General features: G+C 38.6%; 1 protein-coding gene across 1 annotated transcript in view; it reads right to left on the reverse strand.

Annotated features, from left to right (window-relative positions):
- Positions 1 to 11441, reverse strand: part of Ccdc175 (coiled-coil domain containing 175) — a 48787-nt gene extending 37346 nt beyond the window's left edge. Inside the window, exons 1-4 of the mRNA XM_048361994.1 lie at positions 11294 to 11441; positions 9350 to 9435; positions 6546 to 6657; positions 1235 to 1370 (exon numbers count right to left, since the gene is read on the reverse strand). Coding sequence (XP_048217951.1) covers positions 1235 to 1370; positions 6546 to 6657; positions 9350 to 9435; positions 11294 to 11441 — 482 coding nt within the window. The remainder of the gene's footprint in view (positions 1 to 1234; positions 1371 to 6545; positions 6658 to 9349; positions 9436 to 11293) is intronic.
- Between the last annotated feature and the right edge of the window lie 1080 nt (positions 11442 to 12521).

A 12521-nucleotide genomic window follows, 5' to 3' on the forward strand; every position in this document is an offset into this window, starting at 1 on the left:
CACGCAGGCGGGATCTGGGCCTGCAGCATTAGTGTCATCTGGGAACTCAGCAGGAACAGAGATTCTATGCCCTACAAGCCCTTCAGGTGATTCTGATGCTCCCTGGATTTGAGAATTACAGGAAACTAGGGATGTGATGATGTTTGATATGAATATCCACCAGGATATCATTTGGTGGGTAGTGGTTTAGAAATAGTCTAACTCACATAAGTGCTCTCTGGTAACTGTGGCTAGCATGTGCCTTGCACAACTCTGCATTGTTGATTCCTAACATGGGTTAGAATAGTTAATGTTGCTCAGACCTAGGGAATTAGGGATTTTCTTTTCCGTGGAGCATCTCCCAGGACAGGTATTTCTGAGGGTCTGGTTTGAGAGACCTATCCCTAGGCCTAGGGGGTAGCTTCCTGATTTTTAATACTTTGATATTGTGTGCATTAAACAAGCTCCTAATTATTTTTAGCTTCTAGAGAGCATGTTTCTCCTATGATGAGTGTTCCTTGAACTAATTTCTCACTCAGGAAAACCAATATTGTGGTGTTTATGCATTAGGCTTGCAAATTTGCTCATAGTGCTAAGATACCCAAGGACAATAGCAGTATTGTCCCTTCTTCAAACCTTTTACAGATTTGGGAGTAAAGGAGGCCTGTGTAGCAAAATGCTGGCCTGAGAGAGCATAGCTCAGGAATAAAGCAAAGGGCACTAAAAGCTGTCAGCTTGGGAGGTCCAGGCAATCACTTACTTGATCTCATTAAATTATAGATAAAATCTAGAACTCTAGAAAGCAACCTCTATTCCCAGCCCCCCAGAAGATGTATAACAGAATGTTTTGGAGGAACCAAATTAAACAGACTTACACACATTTGCAATATAATCCCAACAAGATATCTTCTTTAGAATGAGGTGGGGTCATAAATTTAATTCCACAACAAATGGAAGCTAAAGGTCATCTCCTACTATGAGAGATGACCTTTAAAGAATTATGTGGATTCCCCGCCCCCCCGCAAACAGTCTGCAGAGAAATAATATCGCTTTTGCTATGGCCAGGTTTCCAGGCTGCAGTGACTGGAGATTTCTGCTCTCAGTCCCCTCATCAGCTTGGCTCAGCTTCTACAATTCATCTCCATCTTTGAACTTGCCCAGCCCCAGTTCAGCTAAGAAGGCAGAGCCCTCACCAGAGGTTATCCACTCCAGCCCCAGACCCTTAGTCTGAGGAATTGAATTGTAAAATACATACTGTAGAGATTCATTAATGTCATTCATATCATGTATGCTCTTCTTTAGAAGCACAATTTCATTATCCACATTTCCAATTCTCCTCATTATTTCTTTTGTTTCAGCAATGTTTAATTTGCGAGCATCTCTGACACATTCTTAAAAGCAAGGGGAAATGTGATTCATTTATTAAAGAAAGAGCACAATAGTAGAAGCTGTGCAAACATGAAAAAATTGTTACTTGGAAATAGTTTTTTAAAAATTATGTTTCTGTATCAGACACTGCTCATCACTTTGGTCCCTCTCAATCTTAGCTAATTTTTTCTTTTTAATCTCTGACTTCTACTGCAGTCTAAGAGCACCTGATTCTCATCTGGGCTTGTGCTTCCCATTTCTTGCTTAAGGGTGCTTGTTGCTTCTGCTATGAAGTGTGTGTGTGTGTGTGTGTGTGTGTGTGTGTACAGTACTGGGGCTTGAACTGAGGGTCTTGCACTCTTGCATCTTCTATGCTTTTTCTCCTCCCCCATTTCTAGCTTTTTGCAGGTAAATTAAAGTCTCACAGACTTTCCCGCCCAGGCTTGCTTTGAACTGTGATTCTCAGATCTCAGCCTCTTGAGCAGCTAGGATTACAGGCTTAGCTTATACTATGCTATTTCTTTAGATACAATATCTATCCACCTACAACCAAGAAGTATAGGAGGTAAGAAATAGGACACATTATTGATAGATGGGTAATATTAGGACTCAGAAACATGTTCTCATCATTAACAAGTTATAATTGGCAGAAGCTAGCATCATGATGGACCCTATATTGGCTCTTCCTTCTCTCTTGCCTTGGTCTCCTTTCCCTCCTTTCTTTGAGGATTACATTCCCTTAAACCTATTAATGTGAAAATAAAAAACAAAAACCATTGCCTCAGACTCTTTCCTGTAATTAGTATTAAAGAACTCGTCATTCATAGATTTTAAAAAGCGTATAGGCACATAGGATTTCAAAAGATTACTCAGTGCATGATAAAAAAAATTCCTACTAGAATAATGAATCTTGTGGAAATTGTGTGAGGAAGGCAGGAGGAGGAAGAGGAAGAATGATTGATTAGGTACGCTTAATTTAAATACATTGTAAACATGTGTGAAAATCTAACAGTAAACCTCCTCTATAACTAATGTAAGGAAAATAAAAGTTTTTCCTTTGTATAAATAGAACTTATTGCAGAAAACAAAGTAAAGCTATCCAAGGAAATTAAACAGCAGCACTTTTAATGCTATCTTTGGTGTAGTCTCTTCTAAGTGTTTTTTCTCTGCACAGGTAGCTTGTGTATTTTCCCTGTCAAATTAAACTAACACCAAACATATTGTTTGATAATCTACTCTATCAGTCAGAGTTTAAGTTAGGACACAGATCTCACAGAAACTTTGTCAGAAGTGTATTATAAAGGGCATGTAGCAACAACAGAAGATTAGAATAACAAGGGAACTGGAAGCAAGAAGTCAAGACAATTCAGTCCTAAAGGATTCAGAAATAATAGAGGCGTGAAAAGCAGTCTGGATGGTAGCACCTCCAGCCTGACAGGCAGGTGTCACTGGAAAAGGCTGTGGCTCACCCAATGGCAAAAAGGTTGAAGAAATTCTGACCTGGTAGAATTTACTGGAAATTTGCTCTCTGATGTGTTGGGGCTTTTTGTCCACACAGAGGCGCCATACTTCAAAACTCACTATCCAAGGAAGTTTAGGGGAAACTCCTTTTCGGAGAGGTTTTTCTTTGTGGCTCTGTATCAAGAAATACTGCTGGGCCTTGCAAACCATGGGATTGCTGCAGAATCCTGGCATTTCAAAGCCACTTTGCAAGGTTGAGGCTGCCAAGCTGAGCGTCCCTGCACTGTGTCAGTAGCTCTCCAGTGTCCTCTACAGACATCAGTCAGAAAAGAAAAATCTAGGTACACCTTTGTTGTGGAGAGGACAATGAAGTATAGCTGTAGAGCTGGGAGATGATAAAAGGATACTGAGAATGACTCTTAGTTTTTCAAGTCAAATTCTGCCAGTCTTGAGCTTCATATGTAGCCCTAGGTGGCTCCCAACTCTTGATCCCAAGTGCTATGATTACAGGCATGCACCACCATGCCTGGCTAGACATCTATTTTTATAAAAGTTATATATTGTTTGGTTTGTGAGTTCCTTTTTTTTTATTAGGAGCTCTTTATTAAGGCATGCTTGTTGGGAAACAGATTCTAAAAGTTGTGCTTTTAGAAACATCTCCTCTGAAGAAGTAAAAGAGAAGGGACAGCTGGCCGGGAACAAGTGAAACTGGAAAGAACTTTGAGCTGTGCTGACTCTTCAGGCTTGTTCTCCACTGAAGTAGGGGAGCCGGATTTTTGCTTCCTCACAGAGACCAATCACAGGATGTGAGAGGCAGGTAGGGAAGAGTGTAACTGGGGTGGCACGTTTGTTTTGTTCAAGGCAACTCTTAGACAACATTTCTGGCAGCGGAGGAAAGAAAGTCATTGCACCCACTTAATTCTAGTAAAAAGTGTGTCACAAACTTCAATGAAAGAGCTAAAGCTACATAAAAAAATCTAAGGGGCTGAGATTGCATGAGGCCTCAAGTTTGATCTCCAGCACTGCAAAAACAAAACAGCAACAACAATAACTAAAAATAAACTATTAAAAAGAAAACTAGGACAAGAACATCAAGACTTTGGATTTGTTAATGATTTCTTAGGTACAATACCAAAAGCACAGGTAGCAAAAAAAAAAAAAAAGAAGAAAAGAAAGGAAGGAAGGAAGGAAGGAAGGAAGGAAGGAAGGAAGGAAGGAAGGAAGGAAGGAAGGAAGACCTGGGAAGCTGAGAATGGGAAGATAGTAATTTTGAGGTGAGCCCAGGCAGAAAAAATATTGTGAGATCCTTCTCAGCCCAACTATAGGCACACCCCTGTCTTCCTGGATGACATAGGAGGCTGAGATTGGGAGAATTGTTTCAGGCCAGCCAAAGAGAAAAATCTGTTAAATTTCATTTAAGCAGAGTGAAGCTGGACACAGTGGTAGGTGCCTATATCATCTCAGCAATAATGGGAAGCCTAAAATAGTTGTGTCACAGTCCAGGGGTGTGCCTAATCAGGAAGCTAGACCTTATCTCAAAAATAACCAATGAAAAACAAAGCTGGAGGCATGGCTAGCAGAACTCCCTGAGTTCAAACTCTAATACTGAAGAAAACTAAAGATACATTAGACCGCACCAAAACTTTAAAAAAAGGGGGAGGGGTGGTTATCAGAGGTCTATATAAGCAGAGTAAAGAAACAAACCATGAGATGGGAGAAAACATTTGCAGATATCTAATAAAAGGTTAACATCTAAAATACAGGAAGAGCTCCTATATTTCAGTAATAATAATGCTACCCACAAAATCCAACTAAAGGATGGGCAAAGGTCCTGAATGGACATTCTTCCAAAGAAGGTATGCCAATAGTCAATAAGGGCAGGAAAGGATGTTCAACATCACTAAGCAGTGGTGTTATGTCCAGAATTCGGAAAGACCACTAAGGAGCTGAAAGCCCATGCAATCACAAGAGAGTCTTTATTGCAAGCTCGAGTGCTCACGATCCTCACCGACACAGCAGGTCTGAATCGAGAGAGAGCCCTGGCCCTCCATTCAAGAGGGTTTTTATAGGGCTTCCACAGTAGCATACAGCGAATCACATTTCATGCGGGAAAACAATAAAAGGACATAGCGACTAAAGATGATTGGCTAACTTGTGGGCTTTACAATGATTGGTTTAAGAAAATGACCTAAGTCTTAGGGGTGTTTGTCCAAGTCATTCTTAACTTGAAGGGACATCTGGAATTTCCTGCTATTTCTTTTGTTTTTGTTTGTTTTTTTTTTTTTTTGTTTTTTTTGGCCAGTCCTGGGCCTTGGACTCAGGGCCTGAGCACTGTCCCTGGCTTCTTCCAGCTCAAGGCCAGCACTCTGCCACCTGAGCCACAGCACCCCTTCTGGCCATTTTCCATATATGTGGTGCTGGGGAATCGAACCGAGAGCTTCATGTGTAGGAGGCAAGCACTCTTGCCACTAGGCCATATTCCCAGCCCCTCCTGCTATTTCTTGATTACTGGTTATTATGAGAGTTTTACTGCTCAAAGGAGTTATTGACACATTTCCTGGAATCTCTGCACTTCTGTATTTTGCCACAGGGGCAGGTTAATTGTCTTAAGTCACACACCTGCTGGGAGTGGGCTTTATTTCTCAGAAGTGGCTTCTCTCATTTATGAGGGACACATTAACTATGTTTCAGAAACACAAAACACACTGGCCACACTTCAATACATTTCCTTTGTGTCACAATGGCTGGACAGGCTTAGGTCGAGTTAGCAAAATATTGTGGGAAACAAAGTTAGCAAAACATTTGTGGGAAGCACAGGTATTAAGCAGTGAGCAGATAGCAAGCTGAGGCATTCTGATTTTTAACTAAGTTTTAACTGACTTTTAATAAAAATGGAGTTGCTCTTGATTATTTCACACTATAATTTTTCTGCTCTTTCAGTGGGAAAATGCACACTAAAACCACATTGTGGTTCCAGCCCATACTAATAAAAATTAAAACAATAAAGTACCAGTGTTAGCAAGGGTATGGTGAACCAGAGCCCCTTTGTATTGCTGCTGGCCATGCCAAATGGTGCAGTTGTTTGCAAAACATTAAATGTTGGTTCCTCAAAACTGAATTAGGAATGATCATACAATCTAGTTTTTGCATTTCTGCAAATAAATCCAAAACATCTGAAAGTAGAATCTCACACAAACATCTGCTAACTAGTGTTCACAGCAGCACTATTCAACATGTCCACCAGCAAAGGGCTAGGTAAGTAGCATGTGGTAGGAGGCAAGCACTTGTGATGGAATATTAATCAGTCTTTAAGAGGAAGGAAGTTCTGAAACATGCTACAATGTGGACGAAATTTAAAGACATTACACTTAAGTGAGATAAGCAAGTTACAAAAGGATAAATATTGGATTACATCACTTAGATTAATTCCTGAGAATCTTCTAAATCACAGAATAGATGAATCAGTTAGCCAGGCTGCCTAATTTAATTGGATAAGCATCACTTCGGAATAGGCTAATCTATATATCTTTAGTCTATTTAGGCACAAAATGATTTACCTTTCTATATAGAATGTTTTTTCTTAAAATATGAGAAAAAATATCAGTCATATGTTTCAAGTAATCTTTCTACTTTCATTTATATAAGTGGCAACTATTAAATGCAGCTCGGTAAAAGTACTCAGTTCTATTTTCATAGGAAATAAACTCAGTCTTTACAGCTGATAATGTTGGATATACCTTCCATTTCCCTGTTAAAGATGGCAGGCACAGTCTCCAGCAGAAAATAGAGCCTGCTCATTTCCATACTCTCGATTTCCAAAAGATCAATTGTGTTTTTTCTCATTTCTTCCTGAAAAAAATAAGTTATATTAAAAAATTAATATACTAAAATAATAAGAATGGTGTCCTAAATAGGCCTCTATAAATGCTTTCTAGGGTCTAATTTTCACTAGACATCTACTGCCATTATTTTTTATTGGAATGAAAAGGCAGGAAAAGGACAAATTCTACAGCCAATTTTTAAGATCTCATTGTTAATTTATTTTGTTAAATTTCTCCTTTCTTCTTCTTAGAAATCTTCCTGATATGTTTGTCTCTTCTATGCAGTTTTAATTAGTTTAAAAGGAAATATTCCAAGTATGGTAACATTGAAAAAGAAAGCTATTACTAAAAAAATGAAAATTTCCTATAAAAATCTGTCTAGGTGTAAGGAGAATCATTTTCTTATTCATCCCTATAAACCCCAAATGAGTTAGGTTAAGAGATTGATTTATGTGTTTCTTTTAGGTAAGTGTAACTTTAAAAAGGAAAAATCATTCAAAAATTAATTAGAAAAAGAAACAAATGAAGAATCTTTTAAATAAAATGTGATAATAGCTACTGTAATAAATATTATGACATGAAAAATTATCAATATATTTTATTAACTAAAAATTCTGTTACAGCTGGTTGCTGGTGGCTCATGCCTAATATAAGCTACTCAGGAAGTTCAAAACCAGACCAGGCAGAAACGTCTGAGACTCTTATCTCCAAAAAGACAGCAGTGGAACTGTGGCTCATGTGGTAGAGTGCTGTGAGTAAAAAAGGTCAGGTCAGCATCCAGGCCCTGAGTTTAAACCCTAGGACTGGAGCACGCGTGCACACATGCATGCACATGTACACACACAAAAAATCTACTCCACAATTGTATGTATATTGTGATTCTTTCAAAATTCATCTGGGCACAGTGGCTCATCTCAGTAGGGAAGCAGAGGTTGGAAGTAGAGATTGGGTGAACCATGGTTCAAACCCTGTTTGGACAACAATTTAGCAAGACCCCATCTTAATAAACAAGCCAGACAGTGGTGGTTCATTTCTATATCCTAGCTAACCTAGAGGCCTGTCCTAGGCAAAAGTTCAACAATCTATTTGGAAAAAAATTTTTAAAAAATCCAAAACTGAAGCTCAGATGATAGAGCACCTGCATTGCTAGCACAAGGCCCTGAGTTCACACTCTACTGCCAAAAGAATAAAGTTGAATATAAATATCATGTATACTGTGAAAGTAATATGATGTTCATTAAAGACTTAACTGTAAATGTTTTAGGGTTGTGGGATCATAGTATTTTTTATTTTCTTTCTTTTCCTTATATATTTTTCTTCCTCAGACTTTCAGAGAATATTATTTTGATAAAGGAAAGATTTCTCTCTGTGAGGCAAGAGGTCTCATAGCTCAGATATTAAATGAATACATACTAGTTACTTTAATCAGACACAGTAAGTATTACTGGCTCCTGTACATCCTGGAGAAAAACAATTGAGAGAAATGAGGAAGAGGAAGTTTTTGTAGGACTCCATGGCAGTATAGCACACACGAAGTCTCCAGTATACACTGGCTTCTATTCAGTCGGCTAGAATCATAAGGTATGACTATGTACTATACATTCATCATTACATATAATTATTTAATATATAATGTGATACAAATTTTAGCTACCATCTGTGGACTCAACTCACACTTATAGTTATATGTCTATAATTTAGATCTAGAATATCCAGTAGATTCTTATTTGATATTTTTAAATTAAATGAAAAATTCACCATTTTGATCCTGCTGAAGAAGCTTTTGAAACATAATCCAGACATGGCAAACAGATATATCTGTGATACCTTGAAGGAAATTAAATTTTTTTCTTAAATATGTCTTTGACAGAAACTAGGTTCTAATTGAGAGGTTATGTTGTTTTTGTCCATAATAAGACTACTTCAGTGGAGTAGACAGATATCAAATGATCTTTTATCTACTGTGAAAGAAGTTGCTTAGAAACAGATGATGGTAGACACCATGCATATGATTTGTTGTTGGTGATGGTGGTTGCAGGGCTTGAACTCAGGGCCTGGAAACTGTCCATGAGCCTCTTTGGGATCAAGGCCAAAGTGCCACTTCTAGTTTTCTGGTGGTTAATTAGAGATAAGACATGGGGACTTTGCTGTCCAGGTTAGCTTTGAGCCGTGATCCTCAGATTGCAGCCTCCTGCGAAGTTAGTATTACATTTGTGAGTCACAGGTGCCCAGCTACATGTGACTTTTTTTAATTGTCAGTTTTTTGTGGTGGGATGGTGGTTGTTGTGTAAGTGGCTGATTGGCTGGGTGTTAATAGTGGTTTTTGTTTGTTGATGGTTGGTTGGGTGTTTTGTTGATTTGAAGGGGTAGTTACATCTTGGTGTGTAGGCATTTGCCATTTGGTCCTTCCACTAAGTTCTCTTATTACCCCTATTGCTTTCGTAAGTGGACTTTTCCTCATCCTTAGCAAAGTATCCACAATTCATTTACTGCATAGAAAATTGGGCCACAATCCCAACTGATGGAAATACTTTGTAAGTTGAAAGAAAAATATTTTAAACTCCAGGCTTTCACCTATTCACCCATTAAGGTAAGTTGAACAAACTTGGTGTCAAGTTAAGTGTTTTGAAAAAATAAGTGGATGATTGGAAAAGGTATCTCTAACAGATAACACAATACAATAGATAATTGAAAAAAATCTCTAGTAGGCAATACAATACCAATTTTTTAACAGCTACAGCAATGTCCTTAAGAAAGGTCCTCGCTTCTTCATTGCATTTAAAATAGTCACTTTTCAGAGATTCTTCTAAAAAGGAAAGAGATTAGGAAATTAAGATCTTATCTCTATTCAAATCCTATTTAACCCTTTATCTTCTGGTTCAAATACTAGAAGTTACATCTATATCTAAGTGTATTATATTTTATGTGAACCTTATTGGTACTTGCTATTCCCTACTACATAGTATCCTAATTTAGATAAGCCTTTTATGCTTTTTGGAGACACACTCATCTTTGCATATCTTTTTTTTTTTTGCCAGTCCTGGGGCTTGGACTCAGGGCCTGAGCACTGTCCCTGGCTTCTCTTTGCTCAAGGCTAGCACTCTGCCACTTGAGCCACAGCGCCACTTCTGGCCATTTTCTGTATATGTGGTGCTGGGGAATTGAACCCAGGGCCTCATGTATACGAGGCAAGCACTCTTGCCACTAGGCCATATCCCCAGCCCTTTGCATATCTTCTGGTAGAAAGAATATGAATAGAATAGGACAAAAATATTGATACTTATAAGAGGGTTAAATCTAACATATCTACAATGTAGGTTTGATTAGGCATAGTTTCATATGTATACATACAAATACATACTACAAATAAAGTAATACAGTATTGTACCAGGGACACACATCAAATAAACTGTAAAAATACCCATTGTCTTATTTTTACTTCCATGCAAAAATTTGAAGCATGGAATGGGATTGCGTATTTGTAAAACTAGAAATTGTGAAGAAGAGCTTGTTGCCATCTATATGTGTGTGTGTGTGTGTGTGTGTATAGATAGATTATATATATATAGTCTCCTTTCTCCACACAGTGGAGAAGTGGAGTGGTTTGCCTTTGCAAACCACTGTGTTAAAGACTCAAAGGCACTGCTTATTTCCAGTGGTTGTTGTTTTTTTGTTTATCTTAAGGAGCGAATGAGCATGCCCTTGTTCTACTTGTTCCACTTGCAAATGGGGTGGAAAGCTAACATATTTTATAATCCACCTTCACAGCAAGAAGGCTTCATGAAGTTTATTTGTTGTTGTTTTTGTTTTTTTGCTATTGCTAGTCCTGGGTCTTGAACTCAGGGCTTGAGCACTGAGTTTCTTTTTGCTCAAGCTAGCAGTATACCACTTGAGTCACAGTGCCACTTCTGACTTTTCTATATATGAGGTGCTGAGGAATTGAACCCATGGTGTTATGTATGCGAGGTAAGCACTCTACCACTAGGCCATATTCCCAATCCCCATGAAGTTTTTCTATCAAATTTTCTGAGAGTCAGGACATTATTAGAAGAAAAGTATTTGTGCCTGAGTACTAAGGTTGAATGGACATGGTGATCTACAGATCAGCATAAAAAGAATTTGAGATTCAAATTCTAATAATAACAATGATTATTAACAATGAATATTAACATATGAATAATGTCAGTCTCCTGAGTGATTAACATTCTTCCTGCTAACACTTGTCCAGGCCTACCTGAGCATTGTGGAATTAAACTAAGCCTTTTGTGAAAGAAGAAACCATTTTAAAGAAACAGCAACATCATCAAGAAACCTATGATTATTTTGAAGCAGTAAGATAATTAATTAGAGCAAAACAATGAGATGCTTTGCTGTTTTGACTAAATGACTTTTGAGGGGCTACCAAGAAATGCCCTTTCTTGGACTAAAACATTGAGCTTTCTAAGTGAATAAGTATTTGTTTTGGACCCATTTAAATCTGTTTCCTAATTTAAACAACAACAACAAGTGTCTCTTAGCCTTTTTCTTGCTTGTTCCTCAGTTAAACCCTGGCCAGACCAAGGTACCCTGGTTCAGGAGGAGGATCTTCCACTGGGGCGTCCCACTGAGCTCCACCGGGCATCCGCGTCCTATCCTTGAACTTTGCCCTCCTGGGAGCCTCTCACCTATAGCAAAGAGCTGCTCTAGCGCTGCGGCTGCCACAGAGGAGCCCAGGGTCGGGGGGAAGGTGTATAGATCCAAGGATACGCCGGTGGAGACGGCGACATCCTTCGCCAACTCAGTGACCAAGGAGTTCGTGGTGTTCCAGGACATTTTGCTGCTGTTGTCCACAATCTCTCAGGCCTGAGGATGGCGGTTGCTACGGGCAACGAGGACTGAGGTCCTCGTGTGCTTCCTCGTGATCTATATGGGAGGCTGGTCCTACCAAGTTTCTTTTTTCCGTTTGTTTTTGTCTTTTAAAATTTTATTGTAAAGGTGATGTACAGTTATATGACTCAGGTAATGAGTGCATTTCCTTTTGAACACCCCTCCCTCATTCTCTCCCAGTTTTCCCCCTTTTGACTTCCCTTTCCCCAAAGTTGTATAGTTCATTTCCAACATAGGGGGTTGAACTGCTGAATTGGTTCATCCTTTGTCCTACCACTTCTGTCCTTACCCTTCCCCTCTCCAAATCTGATAAGCCTATATACAAGACCAAAAAACACAGTGACATACAGGAACAGAACAAAGAAGAAAGGAAAGAAGAAAAGAAAAACCACAAACATAATAATCCTCTTACTTCCATTTCTTGGAGTTCATTTTGATAAGCATCACTTTATATTAGCATATGCACATAGTTATTGAACCTTTGCTCCTTCCCTAAGACTATCCTCCTTTGTTCTCACTGTTTGAATGTTTAGATTGATGTTTAATTAATCATGTCCAGATGTAGTCTTTTTGTCCTTTACTGTCCATTGGGTTTACTTGTAGATTTATAGGCACATTCTAGATAATACAAATGAGGGAAAACATGCTGCCTATGTTTCTTTCCATCTTACTTAGTATAATTTCAAACTCTATTACAAAGCCATAGTAATAAAAACATCTTGGTACTGGTACAAGAATAGGTCTGAGTACCAATGGAATAAAAGATCCAGAAATGAACCCACAGACCTATAGCCACCTAATATTTGGAAGGGAGCTAAAACACAGGATGAAAGAAAGACATCCTGTTCAACAAATGGTGCTGGCAGAATTGGCTGTACACATGCAGAAAACTGGTTAGATCCTTATCTATCACCCTGCACCAGAATTAACTCCGAATTGATCAAAGACCTAGATGTAAGACCAGATACCCTGAAATATTACAGGAAAGGATAGGAGGAAAGACTTAGGCTCCTTGGCACAGGTCGC

Source organism: Perognathus longimembris, chromosome 14 (genome assembly GCF_023159225.1).
Source record: "Perognathus longimembris pacificus isolate PPM17 chromosome 14, ASM2315922v1, whole genome shotgun sequence".
Classification (NCBI taxonomy): Eukaryota; Metazoa; Chordata; class Mammalia; order Rodentia; family Heteromyidae; genus Perognathus; species Perognathus longimembris.